This window comes from Heliangelus exortis, chromosome 8, assembly GCF_036169615.1.
Source record: "Heliangelus exortis chromosome 8, bHelExo1.hap1, whole genome shotgun sequence".
Lineage (NCBI taxonomy): Eukaryota > Metazoa > Chordata > Aves > Apodiformes > Trochilidae > Heliangelus > Heliangelus exortis.
Genome location: NC_092429.1, coordinates 14,992,921 through 15,016,187, shown reverse-complemented (window position 1 = coordinate 15,016,187; position 23,267 = coordinate 14,992,921). Strand labels below are relative to the sequence as shown.

The 23,267-nt window shown below is 36.8% G+C and overlaps 1 protein-coding gene across 9 annotated transcripts in view; it reads left to right on the top strand.

Annotated features, from left to right (window-relative positions):
* Positions 1 to 23,267, top strand: part of COL24A1 (collagen type XXIV alpha 1 chain) — a 128,171-nt gene that overhangs the window by 31,488 nt on the left and 73,416 nt on the right. For 6 of the 9 annotated variants that reach the window (XM_071750596.1, XM_071750600.1, XM_071750603.1 and 3 more), the window contains exons 9-19: positions 1,369 to 1,422; positions 2,646 to 2,690; positions 4,890 to 4,943; positions 5,616 to 5,660; positions 9,414 to 9,467; positions 11,995 to 12,039; positions 16,165 to 16,218; positions 16,310 to 16,354; positions 16,748 to 16,801; positions 17,409 to 17,462; positions 18,939 to 18,992. In XM_071750596.1, the coding sequence (XP_071606697.1) occupies positions 1,369 to 1,422; positions 2,646 to 2,690; positions 4,890 to 4,943; positions 5,616 to 5,660; positions 9,414 to 9,467; positions 11,995 to 12,039; positions 16,165 to 16,218; positions 16,310 to 16,354; positions 16,748 to 16,801; positions 17,409 to 17,462; positions 18,939 to 18,992 (558 nt within the window). The remainder of the gene's footprint in view (positions 1 to 1,368; positions 1,423 to 2,645; positions 2,691 to 4,889; positions 4,944 to 5,615; positions 5,661 to 9,413; positions 9,468 to 11,994; positions 12,040 to 16,164; positions 16,219 to 16,309; positions 16,355 to 16,747; positions 16,802 to 17,408; positions 17,463 to 18,938; positions 18,993 to 23,267) is intronic. The other 3 variants (XM_071750599.1, XM_071750597.1, XM_071750602.1) reach the window with 3 other exon arrangements.

The following is a 23,267-nucleotide window of genomic DNA, read 5'->3' as shown; positions in this document are numbered from 1 at the left end:
CTACTGATGTGCAACTGTTTGATATCTCAGTGTTCTTGGTCTGCTGCTGTAAATATTTTCCTTTGTTACTATCACTTAGAAAATACTGTGACATGACTCTTAAGAAAGGACTTTAGATGAATGAGTTTTATTTTCCACACAGTTATCACTGCTGGTATTTTCAGGTCTGGCTGGTGAAGGTGATGAATTAGACCAGTTACTTGTCATCTGTAGTACCTACCTGTGTTTGTAGTTTTTAGAAGCTTGTACAGCAAGAACAGACATTCCTCTGAATTTATGAATTGTGGGACTCCTTAAACAGATGGTAAAAAGGAAAAATTTCAAAAGATAAGTTGTAAATGCAATGATTCTACTGCTTTTCTATTTTTTTCTTATATGCATATTTTGAGGTACAGTTGAACCAAAATAGGAGACTGAGCCCTAGCTGTTTAACGACATCTGTCAGAAGATGAATCACCACCAGTTGAGATCCGGTCACAGAATCACCTCAGTGGCAGCTCATTTAAGCAAAAAATACTGCAGCCCCTTTTTGCATCTACACCACTGAGTTCTGCTTCCTCAGACTGCTGTTTCACCATAAATCAGCTGTGAAAAGCTCAGAGAGGAAGTCCTGATCTATCGTTATGGTAACACTGACATATGGCAGTGAGTGGAAGGGTCAGGCTGGGAGAGTGTCCAGTTTATGGACTTGACTTCTTTAAAATAAAATTAACTGGAGAGTGGTAGGTGGAGCTTTGTCACCATTTCAGAAAAGCACATTTTTCTGAAAATAAATAAATAGCTCAATTTGCAGATGTTAAATAATAAAATAACAACAGAAATTACTTTTGGATTTAATTAGGAGGAAGAAATTGAAGAGGAGTTCTATATACTCATGACTAATCCAGTGCTATATTGACCTGATTTTAGAAATAACAAAAAATTTGCCTTGTAAGGACATAAGGGTTGCTCTCTTTAATTAAACTTAAGATATTTTTTCATATACAGCTAAGACCAGTGCAGTTAGTTCATTATAAGAACCTGTCTCCTGTGGTCCTCCTCAATTACTTTTTATAAACATCATCTGTGTCTTTATTATGGAAATGAGTGTACTGTTGTATTTCACTCTTCTTGTAATTCTTTGTAAAAGATATATAACTGAAATTGTTGGAGTTACTTATGTATAAGTAAATTTTAGGGTTTTGCTGTGTAGCTTCCTCATAAAGCAATTTTTCTTTGAGCTTAAGTTGTCTTATGGCTAGATGTTACAAGATAAATGATAAATTCCAAAACATTACACTAAACTTGTTTGTTTTTTCATTGTTTGTTTTTTGTTTTGTTTTTCCATTTCTCCTCCCCACCCTTCCCCCACCTCTTTTTTCTACTTAGGGAATTCCAGGAATTGCTGGCAATACTGGGGCAATTGGTTATCCTGGCAGGCAGGTGCAGTAACTATACCCAATGTCTTTGCAGTCTGGGGGGGTTTTCTTGTTTGTTCTTCTTGAAAGTACCATATCTGACCTTGGAACTCCTAATAATATAAATGTGTTTGTTTACATCCTGTCATTTATCCCTGAAACAAACTTGCCCTGTAGGTAATGTTGAGTCTCATGGCTTTTAAACTTGGACAAGCTGGATGCAGAGATGCTGTACCTTTATGGAATACATAAATGGTATTACCCAAGTGCTGAATGTCTAAATACTTAAAACTCCTTCATAAACTTCTTGTGGTTCTGTACTTGTTGTCTTCATATTTCAACCCCTGAGGCAAGAGGAACCTGCCTCTTGTAGTGCAGTTACTCCTGATTTTCACCAATGTATTTACTTCACTGCTGAAATTATTTCTCTAGTTCTTAAGGGAAACAGAACCAGTACAGATAATTTTTTCCATTGTGTTTTTTTGTTTTGGTTTTGGTTTTGGTTTTGTTTTGTTTTTTTTCCCTCTCATAGCAATACTTGAGAAGGAAAACTGATAAAGCCAGAAAGCAGCTTTCCATAAACACAAGAACTTTTATCAATATAAATTTTATTTTTTTATTTACATACAAGCTAACTCAGTCCAGTAATGTAAATAAGACACAAAGTAGAAATACCAATTATTTTCCCCATATAACAGTGTATGAGCCAATTTCAACAATTGCCATTGTGGGTTTGTGTCTGCTAAGGGTGAATTTGTCCAATACTACAGTGTGTATTGGGCTGGCTTCATAATGGCTTTATATTTTAAAATTCCATTACAACTTTTGAATATTAATGGATGGTAACATGTTTGTGTTGAATTACATAATATGCTTAGAGCATTTGGACTAATTATGCTATTCTGACATTAGCTTGACAATAATTGGAAATGTGTTTGAATATAGAAGCTTAGAAAAAGTCCTGTAAAAGGATGTTACTGTGATGACAGATCACGGGGTCTGGAAAAAAAAAATTTCCCCTGGAAGAAATAATTTTAGTGTTAAGGAATTTTCAGTCATTTTCTAAGCTTCAGCTCTGAATAAATAGGAGACCTTTCTGAACATTGTCCCAGGGGACTGCTTGATGACACCCTCTTCAGTCCTGTTTTTGAGAACATATTTTCAGTTAACAAATGCTGTTACAGGTCTTTTAAATAGAGTATACCTCGTTTTTTAAAATGAAGTACAACTCATGTCTTTCTGTAATAGGGCTTAGCTGGACCAGAAGGTAACCCAGGTCCTAAAGGTGTAAGAGTAAGTAAGCATTTTAAGCATTCTGGCATGCCTGTCTGTGTTTGCCTGTGCAGTACGTGAGGAAGAGGATGAGGAATTTCATTCAGCTCTGCCAGTTGTATGCCTGCTGAACCACTCTGTCTTTACAAAACCTACAAATGAGAAAATAGTGCTTATTTCAAAACACATATAAAGAATTAATTTTTCTTTTCTGTGTCAAGCAGCGCAGAGTAGTCTCCCATTGTTGCCCTTCCTCTCACGTGGAATGCATGCAGGGAAGAGAAAGAAAGCAATAGTGAGTGTGGGTGTATGAGAGCTGGGAGTGGAGAGGAGTGGATGCTTCAAGCCTGAAGCATTATTTCCATAAGAGAAGCTGCCAAGAAGGGAAAAGTATCTGGTATTTGCAGTCTGTAACAGCTACTGAAGTTGATAAAGCGAAACTCGATTGTCACATAGAAATCATAAAAGTGATATTGAGATTTTAGAATTATTCAGCTGTGGTAATGTATGTCCCAGGGACTAAAGGCTCTTAGTGATGATTAAAGGTTTGCTTTTGATTGTTCTCTCAGGTGAAACAGGTTGGCTTTTTTTTTTTTCCTTTTCCTGTTGATTGGTTTGATTTGTATCTTTTTTTTTTTTTTTCTGTGTGTGTGTGTGGGTTTTTCTTAATGAGCATGTGTGCATGCCTACACATACTTGTGAGTGTGTATTTCTATAGACTGACTCTCACCATCAGGCACTAGTCAGGGCTTTCCAGAAAAGTGCATGTTGCTGATTGCACCTAATGTTTAAAGGAGCTTTTTTCAGGCCCTCAGCTCATGTTACGCAGGGTTGATGCACCATGTGCTGTGTTTTCAAGCATCTATTAAAATAATCTTTCTGTGTTTATAGATTTGTTTGGTTTTTTAATGTAGTTACTGAAAGCGTCTACTTGCAGCAGCTTCTCAAACATATGTAGGGGTTTTGGGGTGTTTTTTTTATGATGGCAGTTTTCATGATAGTGATGGGGAAAAATTAGTTTGTCAGGATCAAGTGCCAACAGATATTGTACCCTCAGGGACTGTATCTCTTACATTTCTTAATTTTTTGTTCAGATTATCAATGCATTTTGTCTTTTTCTCTCCTCAAACTGAAAAGACATTAAGTAATCCCAGTCACTTCCTGAGAAGTTACTATTTCTCTGTTTACACCAAGCTAAAAATGGCCTACATATACATAATTTTAGGGAAAACCTCCTCTCAGCTCTTAAGGCAATGACCTGTATATGAATTCTCCAATAAAAGCTACGATGCAGCCCTGTTGAGGTACCACTGTCCCACCGAGTTGTAAAGCAAGAGGGTACGAAGTATTTTTAGAGCTTTAAGTTACAGCATTACTGAAATCAAACTACAGTCTTGCTTCTCGGCTGTTTTAGGGAACTGTAGAAGAAGTAGTTTTACTTTCTTTACCCTCACTGGGGCTGGATTACAAGATGGGCTCTATCACAGTTTTTTAGAAATTAAAAAAATAAAAAAAAGGTGACCCAACCCCCAAATTGTTACAACTGGAGGACTGGAGAAGGAGATGAAAGGGATTCTTTTTTAGTAACTAATAATATTTGTGTTCCAGTCTCAGTTTGAATCTGGTAGCACAGAATCCATCTCTACTACTGTTTTTTAAAAATTGCATGATCATTTCTACTAACTCACCAGCAGGTTTCTGTGTCCATACAGCTGCTTAGATGAGAGGATCTATTTCTGACTTTCTAAAGGGGAAGGATGAAGAGAAATGCATTGTGAATGACCTTTAAGAAGAAGGTCCTGCTTATGACAAGTTAAACTTTCTAGGACTCTTGCATGTAGCAGTGATCACACAGTATTACTAAAGAACCTATTTTCTTGTTTATTTTATGAATAAGGTTAACTTTAGCAGCTTTTTTCATTTAATATTTAAGGTTTGTGATGCAATGTTGTCTAATTGAAACACTTTCTTATTAATTCTTTATTGTTTGATTCTGTACCCTTATAATAGAAAATTGGTTTTGCTGTTGGTCAAGAATAAATCTGTCACCTTAATCAAATCAATTAAATGAATCAATTCAAATTGATTGAGTTTTACCAGTAACTTAAGTGAGCCTGAATTCAACACTTGGATCTTGAACCTATAGCCTGCCAATTCTGAGGGACAAGCAGTGCTGGTGGAAAGTAGCCTTGTAACCAAGAATTTTTCTTGTGTTTTTAGGGTTTCATTGGACCTCCAGGTATGGCAGGACAACCAGGACCTGAGGGAGAAAGGGTAGGTTTAATGGAATGTTAATGAAATACTGAAGTCTGGCTGGTAATGTTAGAATGGGGAAAAAAATGTTCAAGGTTCAACCATTCATTGGAGTCTTTGTCTAAAAGTAAAACCAATGTGGATGAAATGAAATAAATGTCATATCTAATTAGTCCAATCAATGAAATGCACTGGTGCTAAAGTTAAGTGGGGTGTATCTCTTGTTTATTTTTTAAATTTAATCTAGAGCTGCAAGGATTAGAGGTATTGTTTTCTTAGTGAATGATTTTCATTGAAGCAATTTTGCTCAGTCAATAATTAATATTTGTCAGTTGTCAGATGATCTTTGCAATAAAACCAGTCATGGAAATTTGAATCCCTGTCTCTGTGCTTAAGCTTTCTCCTCCTGAGCACAAAGGATGTCTGCCAATGTACTGACATGGCATCAGGATATGACCCTGCTTTTGATGTGGCCACAGTAAAGAGAAGCAAAGTTTGTGTTTCTGCTCCTCTGCTATATACAGTATTTTATCTGTGATTCTTGACTCAAATCTTTTTTTCTTTTCTTTTCTTTTTTTTTTTTTTTTAATATGGTGCTGCTTTTCACACTCTTTTCCAGTCAAATGCAGGTTTAACTACTTGCATTTAAGCTGTTGAAGAAAAGAAACTACTTATGGGTTATTTCTTTCTCAGGGCATCCCAGGCCTCCGTGGAAAAAAAGGTCCGAAAGGGAGACAGGTAAAGCTTCTAACACTTGTTACAATTTTAGTAATACTAACTATTTAATAGTACTAACTACTGTTAGTACTTTGTAGTATTGCAAATTCTGCTCAGGTTATAAGAGCAGCTGATCTGAAGTGAGGAAGACTGAACATGATAAGGATTTTGTTTGGTTACTGGTATCAACTGCCTGAGGGTTGAAAGTTGACAGAAACACAAATACATTCTGTAAAATTAGTGTTAGAACAAGGTGCAGACATGATGCAAGTTTCAGAAGTGATTTTGGTGTTGGTTTGAATGCAAATTAGCTGCTTTTAATGTCTGATTCTAGACTATGTCTGTTTCTAGACTATGGTAAATTAAAGCTGTCCTTTACTTAACATATATTTCTACTGCTGAGAATAAACACAAATCTGCCAAGTATGCATTATGAAAATTTACATATTTCCTGTGGCAAATATTCAGTGCCAAATGTTTTGTTTTCTGCTGCAACCTTATTATTTTAGGTCTTTGAAGCTATCCAGGAGTTTCCAATTTTAACTTGCTTGTGGTTTGAGATTGGAAACTGCGATAGCGTTCTCTGGTCGTGCACTCAGCAGTTCAGATGCCTTTCATCTACCATGTTAAACAACTCATTCAGTGATTACCATCATTTGGTCCTCTGAAAGTTGTTTAGTTATTTGTTGCTTTCTGTGTGATGTAACACCAGCAAAGAGGCAGTAGCCTTCGATTGAATTCCTATTGATGGATCATAGAATCATTCAGGTTGGAAAGGACCTCTAAGATCACCAAATAAAGAAAGGCTAGAGGAGGAAAGTGGTAAGTTCATGGAACTGCTCTTTCCGAAGCTGCTAGCAAAGTATTAAGTTATAAATAAAATAATTTTTAATTTATCAGCTAGCAGGACATAGTGTTTCTGTGCTTGTTGACCATATTGTAGCTTGCTTATAATTTGAATCAAACATTACTTCATGCATCTGAGTGTTGGGAAGTGTGGGTCTGTGCCACCAGGATCATGCAGTAGCTGGCAGGGTGCTGTGCATTTAAGAAAAGGGACAACGTGGAGAGAAAGTGAAGGCTTGTGCTCAATGTGGAAAAGGAAGAGGAGGTAACATCAGTGTATTCTGGCAGCAGGGTAGTTCTGCATATTTTTAGTGCATTATGTGTCCTGTTAGGTGATTCATACTGATTTTATGTAGATGATTTGAGTAGATTTAAGAGAATGTTTTTGTATAGTTTTATTTTATATAGGACTGGTTACAACCAGCAGTCAATGTGACAGGATAGACCTTGTAAATTATACCAAGAACTTTTCAGTCAAGTGCATTGTAACTGTAAAAACAGTTGTTCTCAAGTTCTGCATTTTCCTCTCATTTTTCTACTTACCAAATAGTAAACATAGATTTATGTCTCATTGCATCGTCCATTACACTTTTTGATGCCCTATTTTTGTGACTTTGTTTTTCTATTTTTAATTGGTATTCATGTGTGTTAGGGAAATTGTGACTCTTCCAACATCTACCAGAGGTTGTCAGTCCAACCAAAATGTTATGCTATTAAATACAGGGTAGTAAATTAATATTTGTCTATATCCTGTCAGCTGCTCCCTTGTAACAACATAGGCACTGTCAAATACCTGTTTTGCATGTGTGAAATTTACACTACATTTTCAGAGTTCTGCAAAGTTTTGACCAGTAGAAATTGAGTATCAATAAGGTCTGCATTATTGGCCATTAACCTATGAATCTCTACTGTTAACTGATAAGATGATAATGCTATAAAGACCTGTACTGTCAAATCTCACAGTGATGATGATAGATTCTTATTTGTAAGTTCCATGATGAGATTTGGAATAAAAATTTCATTATTGTGAGAGGCTTTCCTGTCTTCCTACCTGAGAAAGCAGAAAAAACCCTCTAAATAAAATTGACACAAAAGATGGTACAGGGAGTGTTAAGCATGTCTTGGATTAATTCACAGTATAATGCATGATCACGGGAACTAAGAGCCTCTTAAGTTACATCAACATGGTTTGGTTTTTTTTTTTTTTTTTTTGCAGTATGCATGTGCATATTCACATAAAATTAACATATGTGAATTCATTTTTGTAGAATTTTGGTTACTAAAGGCAAATATGGCTTAAGCAGTGCTTAAACTACTTTGGTTTATGATACGGTTTTCCTGCGTACTTGCTGTTCTATATTGTCTTCCTGACTGCTGATCACATAATGTTGTACCATGGTACATAACCCACGTTTCTTTAGGAAAAACACAGCTATACTGAGTCTTGAGCTTAGGACAGGACATTGCACAGGGCAGCTCTGTGTATGGCCTTCCAACAAGGTAGATTAAAAAGGCCAAATGAGTTGTACCTTTGACCTGCAGCAGGCTGGAACACAGTCATACAGAGGTGAAAGGTTAATGCCTCAAAGTACTCTTTCCTGATAGACAGGAAGGGATAAAAAGACTGCAATCATGGAAAAACAAGGAACAGTACTTAATGTAAAAATTAATGTAAGGATGGAATCTGCTCCTTTTCCCCAGGAATGGGTTTCCCCAGGTGCTTTCAGGATGGTTTCTTGAAGACAATGTCTCGTTTATCTCAATATTCTAATATTGTGCAAGATTTTTCTAATCCAGGAAAGATCTCTTTCCTGAGAATGCCTTAGATTGAATTTTTTCCAGCCAGAATCCCTTTCTACCCTCTTGGTATTTTGCAAATTTTGTGATAGGCTCTCTTATGGGCCTTACCAGGTGATGAAAAAGAATTTTGACTCCTCTGGTGATCTTGTGCTTCATCCTTTTTCCTAACTTAATACAGTGATAGGAACCATGAAAATATTGCATGCTGCTGCTTTAAAGTAACAGCATGAGTTTGCTATTAGTTTCATGTGGCTCTTCCAGACAAATAGTGAGATCTGCCTGGAAATAGCATGGTGATAGAAATTAATATTGATACAAAACCAAAACACCACAAAAAACCGAAAAATCTTTTCCTTAGCTACTCAGATACTTATACAATGGACAACATCAGAAAGGAGTAAAAGAATCTACAAAACCCTGAGAGAAAGCAAGACAGGGTAGAGCCAGTGAAGTGGTTGATTTCCATTTCATTTTGCTTCTCTAGCAAGAAATGGAAATCCTGTTTTAAAACTTCAGCACTTGTCTTGGACAGTCAGGTTTCTTCTCCGTCCTGATAATCTAATCTTTGAAGTCAAAACTCTGGTAAAATGAATGGGACTTTTCCATGTCTTGAGTTACTCTTTCCACCTCTGGATGCAGACTAAGGACACTGCTGTGCCAGAAAGATGAAAAATTTGATTTCTAATGAGCATGGGTAACACTGAGACCACGACCATTAATATTTGGGGAAGAGTAAGAACAGAACAAAAGGCAGATGTTTTTGTGAGTGCTGTTTGTAGCGAGAAAAAGAAATATTGAAGTAAAAATACTAAATAGGAAAAGAGACTTCAATCAACAATTCAAGTAATACTTGTTTAATATTGCTCTTAAAGTGTTCAGTAACCTGATTTTTCTCTCTGCTTACACTGTGTATGATTATATCTTTTGGTTATGATTTTAGGAGACAAATGCCACTTCTATATTCCATTTATTTGAAATGTGCAGCTGAAACCTTCTGTTGCTCCTGTTCTTGCATCTCTTTCCCTGAATCCATTTGCTGATGTGCCATTTTTAATATCTGTAAGAATTCAGTATTCAGACCACCCTTTCTGTCTGAGATAATAAAAAACATCCTCTGTCCTGCTATAGGGTTTTCCAGGTGACTTTGGAAATAGAGGCCCCCCTGGTCCAGATGGGAATCCTGTAAGTATCAAATTGTGTCTTGATTAACATGGTACAATTTGTAACACTCAATACTGACTCCCCTCCCAAAGGGAAAGGAGTCTTTTGCCTCAAATGTGATGTCTTAAAGTTCACAGGGAAATTTTGGACTGTTGCTTTCCCATGGAAATTGCTGGGATAGGACTGTAATGAGTGGTAGTATAAAAATGAGGGAGAAAAGAACAAGAAAACTGCTGACAACACAGTTTCCACTGCTGCATGTGCTGACTACCTTGAGAATTCGATGTCTTTCTGTCCTCATTGCATGATTGATTAATATTTTGTTTTCAAAAATTCCAACATTGCATATGACTTTGTATTGTTTATTTAAATCATTATTCTGAGATCACCTTTGCAAAATGGTACATGTATGCTAAAACCCTCCTTAAACATGCTTATGCATTTGATAATTGATTTCACCCTTTGAGCTTGTACTGAATACAATTATGCTGGTATGTCATTTAGTGCATTGTAATCAGTATGGTAACAGCTTTGTCCTTGGCAGTGAGTGGAGGCTTCAGTGCTCTCAGTGCTCTCTGGGTACAGAATTCAGACTGTGGCAGTCATGTAACTTCTCTGCCTGCCCCCAAAGGAGCTTTGCTGTTTTGCTTTATTTGTAGGAAATCTCTGGCTGAAGACTCCAAACTCACGTTTCCTTTGATATGAGAAACTAGTGAAAGGGCTTTGGGCCAGACAAAAGAATAGAAATTGATAATGGGCAAAAGAAGAGCGGATTTGAATCTGCTTTTACTGTTGGATGGCTCTTAGGAAATGGCTATCAGTTTGTGTCTAAAGGTGGTTCTGATAATGACCAGAGTCAGCAACTGGGCAGAGATGGTCTCCTTTTTGAAGGCTGGCATTTCCCTGACAACTGTCTTAGAAACTAACTTTAATAAAGCTTACATGAATTTTGGGTTATCAATGTTGTGGTGTCAACATTTTTTGAATATATGAAAAAAAAATATTTTTCATTTCTGGTCCCTGAGGCTAAGCTCCCATTGTGGGAATGTCATGTCATGTTGCTATGGTGCTTTTTGTCTTGAAAGCCCTCTCAGGGTTTATAAGTAACACCAGCTGCTTTGCAAATGATATAAAAAGATGAGCTCTTTCTTACCCTTCTGGTACTTCCAATTGTCCATCCTTTCCTGATAAAGCAGAAATTCACTTTGCACAAGATCTGCAGAGCAAGTATTTTAACAGGAAAAAGCACAGAAAGCCTGAATCTGAAATGACAGAGTTGCACTTTACAAAAAAGCCTGTTTTAACTCAAGCATATGCAGACAAGTTCCTTCTACAAGTTCCTTCCTGCCAAGACAGCTGCTGATCTTGCTGCCTCCTCAGACAGGCAACAACCCCTCTCCCCTCCTCCCCAAAAATTGCCCTGCAGGGCTTTGTCAGGCAAGGGGCCAGAGCTGCAGCTGCAGGGGCTGCAGTGCTAATGGGGTATTTACAGAGCCTGTTCATCAGCTGGCAGTGAAGGAAGAGCAGGGGCTGCCTGGGAGGCCTTTGGTGGCAGGAACATGAAGGGAAGACATTTCTTTCCATGTGCTGACTTGACACTAACGACATTTGTCTCCATGCCTGATTTCTTCTGCTTAATGCCATCTTTCATGTCCACAACACCTTCTCAATTCTCTGAGAATGTCAGTCTGCCTTGGAGGATGTTGCTGGAATATTCAGCTTCCCCTGTGGTTAGTTTGGAGCAGGTTTTAGAAGGTACATTGGCACCAGAGGAAATGGGAGAGCACAAAGGTGTCCTCTGTGCCATGCCCAGCAGCCATGCCCTGCTGGACAACCTCAGAATGGGCTCAGATTTGCTTGCATAAAAATTCTCTTCACTGTGGCTGCCAGACTGCAGTGAACCCTGTGTATGATTTCCAGTGAGTGGCACATCTCAGGTGTTGGGATGGCCTGAGCAAAGCAATCCAATCTGACCTATCTGGCCTGAGGGGCTCCAATACCCCTTTCACACAGAGAAAAGAGATGTGGCAGCTGTTTTCTATGGTGTTCAGAATTTTAGCCTCTGCTGAGTTAAACCTGGGTGCCACAAAGGGAGCAGTAGAGTACTGTTAAATTTGTTACTTCTACATAGAGTACAAATGCTGCAGTTTGTATCAAGAATTTTTCATGGAGGGGAGACTAATTTGCAAAGGTCTTTTGACAAACTGAGCTAGTGTTCTATTTGTTTTGAAGAAATCTTAATAAATTCCTCTTCGAGGGTATTTTCTATCATAAAAAAAAATTCTTTTCTTCTTTCCACTTTAAATATCATGGTAACAAATCTCATATTTCTTGGTAGTACAGGAATGATTTCAGGTTGCGAATGTCTTGAGAGCTAATTCCACAACTGGGTATTTTAATGAGCATATTACTCTGTACAGTGAAAGGCTGCCATTCTTAAAGAGCTCTCTATAAAAATTTCAGTTGTTCTGCTTTGTAGATCACTTCTGTTTATTTTATCACTGGGAGTTTTTTAGAATGCTGACAATCTGCAATTAATTTTTTTAAGGGAATTGTTGGTGGTGTTGGTCCTCCTGGTTTTCCAGGACTGAGAGTGAGTACACTTTTATTATTTACTTTAATATGGATTAATGTTTTTCTTGTATGTTTGTGAAATACAGAAAACCAAATAAGGATATCCAGGGATTTTAAAAAAATTTTCTTTAGTTAGCCATTATTTTAATTACAATAACTCTACAAAACTGCTGTCCTGTTGCTGGTGTGGAATACTTTGTATACTGGTTTTGGATTTGTATGCTTATTTCTGATCTGGTACGTCTGGGTTTTTTATTTGAAATAACCAAGCTTCCTAGTTTATATTCTTAAGGCTATATTCTTAAAAGCACTACTTTTTCAAAAAGTGGAATACTTTCAAATTACTTTGGATACCAAATTTTAAGCAGAATTAATTCCTGAGCAGAATTACTTTTATAAATTATACTCACATTTTTAAATGTTTTTAGAATAAAGTTATGATACTCATTACAGAGTTGTAAGCTGTAGTTCTATAAATACAGTTGTGCCAGAAAGGCTCTGTTACACTGAGCCCTACAGAAGATAGGAAATAGTGATGCGTTCGTACTGCGTTGTCTTAATCCCTAACTTCAAGTAATTCCTGTGTTTACTGATAGAGGACCCAGATTTGAGTCTTGATGTTGGCTCAATCAAGTCTGGCTACCCAGCCATGTTCATAGTTCATAACATGTGGGAGGAAATAGCATGTTTACAATTGAATTAAGAAAGCCATGATTGTCTCCAGTGGTGGTTTTTTTTGGTTGGTTTGTTTTTTGGTTTTTTTTGATATCTGGAGATCTGGAACATTCTTGACAAGTTTATTAGTTTACATTGATAGTCATCTAACTTTTCCTTTGAAGTATGACACTTGAGTTCCATTATTATTATCTTTTTAATGATATGTTCATAACAAAAGTATTCTTAAATCAACTCCCTTGCTCCCTGAGCAGGATTGTTATGACATTGCTATAGTGAAGACACACAAGCTTGGTCAAGGAACCTCTGTGGCTTTCAGCCTTCATCATGCAAACCTGACTCATTGTCTTCTTGTCAGTTGACATATTTGAGCCAACTGAACCACTCATGAGATTAGAGATTGTATTCTGCAGAATTTGCTTTGAATTGTAGCTTTCTTTTCTTTCTTACATGGCCATCTTTGGAATTTTATCTCAAGTACTTGAATGATTATACAAATATTTCTGAGGTTTTTTTCAAAAAGCCTGCTATATACCACTTCTTAAAAGATAACCATGACTGATTACTTTGACTAAAACTTAGTCATTAGTTTAGTCCTTCCTAGAATTCATGAGCATAAATGTTTGCATGGTCAAAGCTCCATTAGCCACGTTGCTGAGTTCCAATTACTTGCAATTACAGGGAGATTGTCAATATTTTTTGTAAAACATAGATAATATTTTCAATCACCAGCCCAAAGCCTTTGCCAGTAGTATATAGCTGAAGTAAAATTATAATGAAAGCTGTTTGTTGAAAAAAAGATGGCATATTTAGATTTTGTCCAACAGGAAATGAATAAACATTTGGCCTGTTGAGTTCATTTGAGTGGCCTGCCACCTCTCATTTCTATGTGGTACTCTTTGCACAGTTACTGAAATTACTGTGTAAAAGAACATTGACTGTCTGCCAATGTGTTCTACATAATTTCTATTAAAAGTAAAGATAAAGCACGGAAACTGATATTTCTTTCTTCATTGCATACAATTACAAAGCTACTTCTTCCTGTGTATAGTTTTTAGTTTCATAAGTTTTAGTTTCAAACTCTATTTGACTTCAAGGAATTAGGGGTCTTTTATGGAGCAGAGAGCTGCTTTGATCCTTACACCTGTGTGTTTGAAGCTGAGGTATATGTGTATATGCTGAAAAACAAGGACATATTTGGAGGCAGAAATAATTTTGCAAATGAGCTTCTGATCTTAATAGAGTTTAGTGCTTGAAATGACAAATGTGTGAATAAAAATATGTATGGACAAATGCTTTTGGTGTAGAAGTGGGCTCCATAAGGACAGGGTCATTGTACATCCTTGTAATGGCTTTATAGAGATTATGAATATTTTAGGGTGTTTTCAAAGGCATCTTTTTATTTAGAGAAGACAAATTAGAATTGCTGCTCAGGGACAGTTAACTCTCAGTGGCTGAGAAGACCTTACTGGGTCAGTAAGATTTTGCAGTTGAGGAAAACAGCCCAGCAACATTTCCTCCTGATTTCTAAAGACCCCGTGAAAGCTTCCAAAGCATCAGCAAATCTAGTTGAAGTTTTGAAATAAGACTAAAACATGGCTGAAGAGCCATATCACAGTATCTAGTGGCATGAGGCTTTTTAACACAGTGAGCAGGTATTATCAATAAAATTTATTATTATGCACTCTTCCTCTATCTCTGCATTCTATTAGTTCCTCTGGTTCCCATTTTCCCAGTCAGTAAGATGATTGGAAGTGCTGTGCTCTGTTCCAGAGTTTCTTTACCACTCTTCAGACTGTAACAGAATTTCACCCAGATCCCAGGGCAACCTGAGGGGATCCCCAGGTACAGCTGGTGTGATGCAGCCCTGTTCCACACTTGCTCTTCAAATGGCCCTTATTCAGGCAGGTGCTAGAGGTCATCCAAAACTGAGTCAAGATCTAGAGACCACTGTTTGTTTTAAAATACTTAGTCAATTATAACACATCGTACTATAGCAGGGTGCAATACTGAATATGTGATTAAAGATATTATTGTGGCAGAAATCAGCAGTGTTATTTATGTGGTAAATATAGGTATGCCTTCTATATAGCTGAAGTAATTTTTATTTTCCATCAGCAAGTTTTAACCAAACTGCTAAGCATATGCTACATATAGTGAGGCTGTTGTAGAGGGAAGGTGATTTTAGTTAGGTGGTTTCAGTTCTGTGCTGTTAATTAGGTCAGCCAATATGTCTGGAGTCTGTGACAGGAGTTTCATCAGCCTCTGTATTTCAATGTATGGTATCACTGCAGAAATGCCTTCCTGAACCATAGTGTGTAGTGCAAGTAAGAGACAGCAATGTAAACAATTGATCTTGGCATCAGATAACTTGAGAGAATATATCATTTAAGCAGTCACAAAAAGCTAAAGCAGTACAGAGTGTCAGTTTTTCTGGGAGCTTTACCAAGCACCATTGCGATGCTAAGTCGTCAGTATTCCTTTTTCTTCAGTGAGCCATGAGCCTGATGATGGCTGCAGAAGAAAATTTTTGCTAACATTGCTGAAAGAGCCTCTAGAGAGTAAGTGTGTGCTGACCTGGAAATCAGTAGGTGTTCATCTCATCTTTCCCATGTCACTCAACAACTGGCAAAAGATTTGTGTATTCATATTTGTTGCTAAATTCTTGCATAGCCACAGAGATGTAAGACTGCCTGTTTTCTCCCCAGAAGTAGAATAGCAGAGTAGGTAGACTTTTCCCTCTGTAATACAGTTCTAGCAATCTTAAGTATTTTATTATATTTAGCTCACCATCTTTCACTAATGTGATAGTTATTACTGTGTTGATATTTTAATATTTTTTTTTTCCATTTCTGGTTCATTTGTTTTTTTCAGCTCCTAAAATTGTCCATATAAATCCCAGAAAGGAGAGATGTAGTAAAAGCTTTGAACATATATGAGAAGTGAAAATGTTAGCATGCCAAACAGAACTTAGGAGGAATCCCTTTTTTTGTTGTTTTTACTTGGTAGAAGTCGCTGAGAGACGAGAAGTCTAGTAAAAGTTGTTTTTTTATGGCACTTCTTACGGTAGAGTAATTTCTTTAAGCCAAATTCAACGTTTAAAGAGTATTTATGGCATGTAACACCAAGGTCAGAAGGAAAAGCTACTGAATGTGCAGCTGCAGTACAAAAGAAAGCTTCCTTATTCTGCTTTTCCTGAAGTACTGCCATTTTCTCTTGAATAATATATAGGAAAAAAGACAAGTTTTGTTGAATAATATATAGGAAAAAAGACAAGTTTTGTTTCTTGCTGGGAATTTTAAAAGGTAGAGGGCTTAAAATATGGATACCTTTTCCCCCCAGTAAATTAGCCTGAAAAAGATTTTGGTTTCTCTTTGTGGTGCAGACAGTGCTGGATTCTGTTACAAGCCTTTAAGTTACTCCATTTCATCAAATGTTTAATGCAGTCACCTTTGATGCTATCCCACAGGGAGGCATTGGACCTACAGGACTGAGTGGACCATCAGGAATTCCAGGACCCATGGTATGGTTCTAAACAATCCCACAGCCCAGTGCCTATGCTGCCTTCCCAGTTATAGACAAGGATTGGATTTTTGTTTTCTTCATTTTAATAGGGTCTCCCAGGGAGTGTGGGACAGCCTGGAATGAAAGGTGATAAGGTGATTTAAATGTTTTCATTATCTTAGAGATCCATAATTCTTTTGGACTCCTTTCATGAAATATTGAGCAAAATAACATACTTAAAAAAGCCTTCCCTTTTTCCTTTTGATGTCTTTTCTCTCTGACTTTTATTTTTTTTAATTACTCCAGTCTCATAATTTGGTACTTTAGAAAACTTTCTTATGGACAGAGCAGTTTCTACTGGCATAGTAATAGCCAGGTGCTGTCTATAGGGTTTCCTGGATGAGGTGCTTCAGTGCAACATCTTGCATTGTCATTCAAAGATCTGTGTTAATTTTAAGTATTAAATGTTAAATAAGCCTTCTCAGTCTCTGACTGACAACTGCCTCATTTTAAGCCACATACATATGTCTTTATAAAATATTGTTTAGGGTGAACATGGCCTTGCAGGAGAGCCAGGAGACCCGGGGTACCCAGGAGACAAGGTAACTTATAATAGCATTGTTTTACAAAATTGTCCAATTTCATCAGACTTCTCTTAAAATACAACAAGGCAGTTTTATAAAAGTAGGATGCAGTAGTAAAAATTACTGGATATCACTAAATTAATATACTTTTAGGAAACTCTGTGCTAATTAAAATTCTGTTATAGAACAACATCAACAAAGTAAAGGGCATGTGCAGAATTCTGGCTGCTTTATGTGCAGACTCCTGAAACAAGAAAAGAATTAAGATATGATCTGAAACCTGCTAAGAAACTGTTGGAAAAGACATTTTTCCCCTGAACCTTGAGGTTCTTCTGTAGCTCACCTGGACCAAATGTGGTTAGCAGCAGCACATGGTCTGGCATGTTCTTTCATTTTGTGAAGATGAGGTAAATAAGTCTCTTCTTTTGTTTGGCTAGTACAGCAGAAATCACTAAAACAGCACATCCCATGAGAACTCTTTTGATGAAAGTGGAATGTTAGAACACCTTTCTCATCCTGCAGAATTATTTCAAAGCCTGTTTCAGTTGGCAAAGGTGTATTGCAATGTATTGCTTCTAACATAACCATGCATTTTCATGTCTATTTAATAGCTTTCTTTTTTCAGGGTGCTCTTGGTTTACCAGGACCCCCAGGGATCAGAGGAAAGCCAGGACCCCCGGTAAGTTTACATATTGATTTTTACTTCCAGTATTTGATATTTCTTTTTATCTCATGTTCACACTGCATGTAATCCTCTAGAAGCTGTCTAATTCAAAATACACAAAGAATAAGGTCAAAGCTGCTTCTGTTGCTAGTGACTGGTTCATGAGTGAGTCAGGTCCTAATGTGAGAGATTTTATTACAGAGATCAGTATGTGTCAGCTTTTAATATGGGAGTGCTTAGGATGTTAGGTATTCTGTGACAGTCATTTTATGAAGGGACAGACATGGTAATGTTTGAAAGTCCTCTAGTGACAGCTTTCAGAGCTCCCAAGATGACCAAGTTGGATTTGGAGAATGTGGGACATCTCATTAATAATGGCCACCCATTTCTCACAGGCATGGGAGTAGCCATGAATTACAGTGTTTACTGATTTTTAGCAACTTAAAAAGGCATTTGTGCAGTGCTGTCACTTCTGATGGGTTTGTAAATGCTGAGGCATTTCACAGGGTTACCTGGCTTTTTTCTTACCTGCTATTAGCACTACTATCTGCCTCTTTTTAGTGTATAATTAAAGATGACTATTTAATACTGCTAAGGAATTAACCACTCTAGTCTCAATTTTCTCAGGTGCAGTCAAGCTACTCTCTGATAAACCTAAACACTAAAATAAACACCAATCCGAAAAAAAGCTTGGCCTTTTTGCCTTTAAAGATAGAGGGATTTTCATTTAAAGATAAGCATGAGAATTAGCTCCTTCCTGCACAATTGAGGATTTTAAGCACAAACTGAATGTGAGCAGCTTCTTGATTTATGTTTAATTAAGGTATGAGACCTCAGTCCTGCAAGAAACAATATTAGCTTTGTTCAATACGTTTACAATAAAATCATACTAAAAATTATTTTCTAGGACAGGCTTTAATTTTGCTTAAGCAACACCTAGTTGTATGACAGCAGCAGCAAGTTTTAAAAATATAAAAATAAAGATATAATTTTGAGGACTATTTAGGTCAGCTTTTAGGCATGTTAATATTTATATATAATGGAGTCGCTGTGACATGTGCATAGGACCTAATTTTCTTATTAATGATAAAACTGCTATTTCTTTGACCATGATTGGATACTGAAACTGTATGGGTAAGTGTTATAGAGATGGTTTTCACATAGTTGCTTCCAGGACTTCTAAATAATACATACTTTTAATTGTGAAAACAGTTATATTTTGGGTGTTTTTTAAGCATATATTTACACCACTCCAAAACTCTCAGCTTTATTTCTCTAAAGCTTATTTGTATTTTGTCTGTGACTTTTTAAAGAGTATGAAGAACTAGTCTTAACTGAATCCACCGAGAGGCAGTTATAAAATCTCCTGTTTAGTGGAAAAGTAATCTTAAGACTTTTGTTTGCTTTCTTTTTGAGAAATGTTTTGAAAATTTTTGTAACAATCTGTTGTTAGAAAAAATTATAATCAAAAATCTCTTTGGATTTTTTAAGGGCAAAATTGGAGATCCTGGATCCCATGGACCATTGGGTCCTCCAGGGCCAGAGGTAAGAAATTGCTTGATAGGGGTAGATTGAATGCCATTTAGGTCTAAATTACAAAAATCAGAGGTATATGACTTGACTTCACAAAAGATCCTTGTCTTAATTGATTTAGAAAATGCTTTTTATTCAGTCATATCTGATGAATAAATTCTCCTCCATAAAGTACAAAGTATTCTAGCTCATAATTTTTCAATACAAAGTATTAATATACAGCATCTTTGAATCCAAAGTAATTCCTCATTTGCTTTTCTAATTAGGACTTGCTTTCCTTTGGATCCAGGTGTTACAGATTACACCTTAAATGAGGTTCACCTGATTTCTTGGGCACACATCCCTTCATGAATTCTACAGTGTGTTTACAAATGGGATTTTCCAAGCCCAGTTACACATTTCTCTCGTACCAAATAGCTTAATTTGCCAGGAATGCAAAGAATAAACACAAGATGCAACACAAAGTGTTCTTATCAGAATTATCCAATATCTTTAATCAAAGAAGAGAGAATGCCCTACAGTTAGAATGAAAAAGGCTCAGTGCCTGTGCATGCTGCCTACAACCTCTTCCCGTGTGTGGTTCAGGATTTTAGATTTTGCTGCTTCCCTGTGTGGTTCAGGATTTCAGATTTTGTGACCCACTTCACTGTTAACATAAGAGATCCTTGTATCATCTCTTGTCTTTTTATAGCTTCTAAAAAGAGAGAGATCTGTGGCAGGTTAATATTACATTTTTGGTCTTGAAGCCTGTGTCCTGGGTAACCTGATGCCTGTCCTGGAAGTCCTTCATAGTTGAGCTGATAACTGCCTCTCTCTGCCTCCTCTCCTGTTTTGTTTCTGGTTTTAGGTTTTTTTGTTTTCTTTTGATTGGTTGTTGGGGTTTTTTGTTTGTTGTTGGTTTTTTTTTTTTTTTTTCTTTTTTCCTTACACATACCCAAGCACACTATTTCTTCGGGCCTGGAGAGAAATCTGTCAGTCAGGCAGAGTATCCATGAGTAGGTGTGGATGGAAAACTTCCTGTCAGAAAAGCTCAGCATTTCCTTTTGCTCAGGGGTGCAGAATTACTTTAGAAGGCAAATTAAGTGCTTCAGATGTTAGGTAATAAAAGCTCAAGTGTCCAGGTATTTGTCTTTGAATAATTGCCTGCAAAATGTCAGTTGAAAGCTACAAAATAATGTTTCTTAGCTTTAGTCACTCAAGGCAGCCAAATAAAGTAGACATTTTGCCACCTTCTACTTCATAAGAAGGTGGTCACCATATGGCAAAGCAGCAGGAATAGAAGGGAGGTAAGACAGCAGCATATCATGCTATTGAACAAACTGGAAATTCTAGAAGTTCTACAATAAAATTAATTAAAAAACCAACCAACTGAACAAAAATCCCCCAGCTTAATATGGAAGATTGTATCTTACTTCGTCCCATTTTTGCCAGAAATTACTTAGACACAACTAAATATGTGAAGTATGAGCAATTATTGCAGTTTTTCCTACAAAAAATCCTGCTGTCCTGTATCTAATCATGTGTCTTCTTTCAGTAACAGACAGCTAACACATCAGACTGGACCACTTTCCTATTTCCTTATTTTAATGGTCAGACTTACATCCTATAGTACCTGTTGCCCTTGCTTCTTTCTGTAAACAGGAGGTTGGATGAATGAGTGCCTTACAAGGGGACTTCTTTGATGTGGACATGACAACCATACCATGTGCTTTTTAGGAAAGATTTTATTTTTTTAAAAAACTACATTTGGGTTTATTGGAGATTGATGCGAGTGGGAAGAACAAGGCTGTGTCTGCCCACTTGTCAGATACTTCTTCAAATAATGCGTTTCCCCTTTTGTACAACATTAACACAGTGGGATTTATAAATGTGTCCAATCCCCGTGCTCAAGCTTGGTTTGGGTACCTGTGAAGTAAGAACCTGAAGGTTCTCCAATTGCACATTTGAGTGTGTATTTTGTTTCCAGTATAAAATATAAGCAGTCATATCCCAAATAGTCTTTCTATGTAAAATGCTGTCAGTTGGGCACTACAGAAGCTGAATTCTATAGGTATCTCTCCAAGCAATAGTGAGAGCAGGCCTTGCCAGGCTTCCTTCATCTTCTGAGATTTTTGGCTTTTTATATGAAGTTTAGCAGTGAATTGCTTCCTAAATCTTCCCTCTGCAGCTGTGCAGCAGGACACCAGATCAGAGCTGAAACAAGCCACCCACTCATAGCCAGGCTCCATTTGAGTGAGAACTGTGATGCTGATGGGCAGAAATGAGCAGAGAAACAGAGCTCGTGCTTGCTTTTCTGGGTGGCTGTGCAAGTGTTGGCTGCCAACTGCATTTTTTTCAGTGGAGAAGTCCAGTAGTGTCAAACAAAATTCTTTTCTTGGTATTTTGCCACACAGCCAGTATCTGTCATATGCCTGAATGTGTGATGCTCATAAAGCACTGGGTATCTTTAGGGTGTCCTTCATGGAGAATATTCTTCATCAGTTTGCACATTTTACTGCTTTGCATCTTAAAAAAAGCCAGAATTTCAACTTTCTAGAGAGTATTACTTTATTGGTGTGACTGGAAAGTGCTGGTCTGACAGTTTCAATCTACAATTCATTGTTTACTGTGTACAGTGATGTGATGCTTATTGTTAATGTGAATGAAATTCAGCAAGTTTTTAACAGGCTTCCACATGTATCCAGAATATTTTTTAGTTGAGTTTTGTTCTATGAATCATTTCATCTTCCCCCAAGAATGAGCGTGATGGTTTCCTTCAGAGGTGCCTTCAGATGTGCTCTGAGTACTATAAATAGGTTTCATCTGGAGCAGAGGGAACATTAGTCATTATCTTTAGCAGAACTTTTTGCATCTGTTCAGTATTTTGATCTGAAGTCCTTAGTTTATTCTTTCAGGAAGGTGCTCAGATGGGATTCAGCTGGTAGGTTTCATGCTCAAGGCAATAGCATTACAAAGGAAAAGGATACATTCAAGTAATAGTAAACAGTCAAAAAGGCACGTATTTTGTAAGTGAATCACTAGCTGCTTTGAGTTGTTCCTCAAAAAAAAAGCCTGTTTTATCACATGAAAATTGAGGTTGTGCAAACACTGCCATGAGTGCAGTGACAACATACCCTTCTTTTTCAATATTAAATAACTTGCATGCAAATGATTTGAAGTATAGAAATGAAGACAGTTTTATAGCTCAATTAATTGCATGTTCTGGCATACATCTGAAGAATTGCTCTTGTAGAAGAATTGCTTTTACTTTGACTTTCTCCTTCCCTTTGCACAGAATCTTTAACTGGTCCTTTTATAAATTTTTTTAACAGAAGTATGTCTTTCTAATTTGTTTGGGGTTTTTTTCCCTCAATAAATATTCTTGGAAGATTTCTTCCAAGAAATATGACTTTCTAATAATGTTGAACAATGCTGAATCATCAGCCACCTTCTTGGCCATGAAGTAGCCAAGCAGGTCAATGGAGGACACACTTTGCAGTGTTGGTGTATGGCCTTGATCACACTGTAAAGTAGACTACACTCAATAACAACTTTTTGTAAATGTAATAATTCTAAGGAGTGAGGCATAAAATATGTAGATACACTTGATAGTTTTAAAGGATGATGCATCATGTCTGGAAAACTGATGACACAAAAAGAAGACATCCAGTCAGTTGTATAGTTGTAATTTGTACCATTAGATTTCTTCCTCCATCCTTTCCAAAATCAGAATTGAAGGTCTATAGGAAAAAATTAAAGTTTTGTTTCTGCCCTTTAAAATAGCTGACATTAAACTTTGGATAAATTGGCACACACAGAGTCATCTAATTTCAATATTAATTTTTTTTTATTAGTGTTCCTTTTTGTACTTGGCACATTATTGATACTGGTGTACAAATGGAGAAAACAAGGTCCTGTAACTATGTGAACATTGACATATCTAGAATTCTGCAGAGAGAATTTTATTTTTTTTTTAACTTGAATTGTATCTCTGCCTAGCATGTCTTTTCAGAAGAATAAACTCCTCTTAGTTGAGAATACACACTCACTGATTGTTTTCTCAATGTAGAGAAAGTTTTATGTGGAAATCTTCTTTTGTAATATGATAGTAATTAGTAGTAAAGCTCTAATAAGGTAACTTGTTGAAGTTCAGTCAGTATTGCTTCTGAAAATTTATTTTAAATTCTCATTCAAATGAAACAGAGCTTGTGGTTGAGTAAAATAATATTGGGGCACAAGGAAACCTGGCAACTGCAGGGAGTATCCCAGTCTCTGGAGAAGCTTTGGGTTTGTGGTGCCCTTCCACCA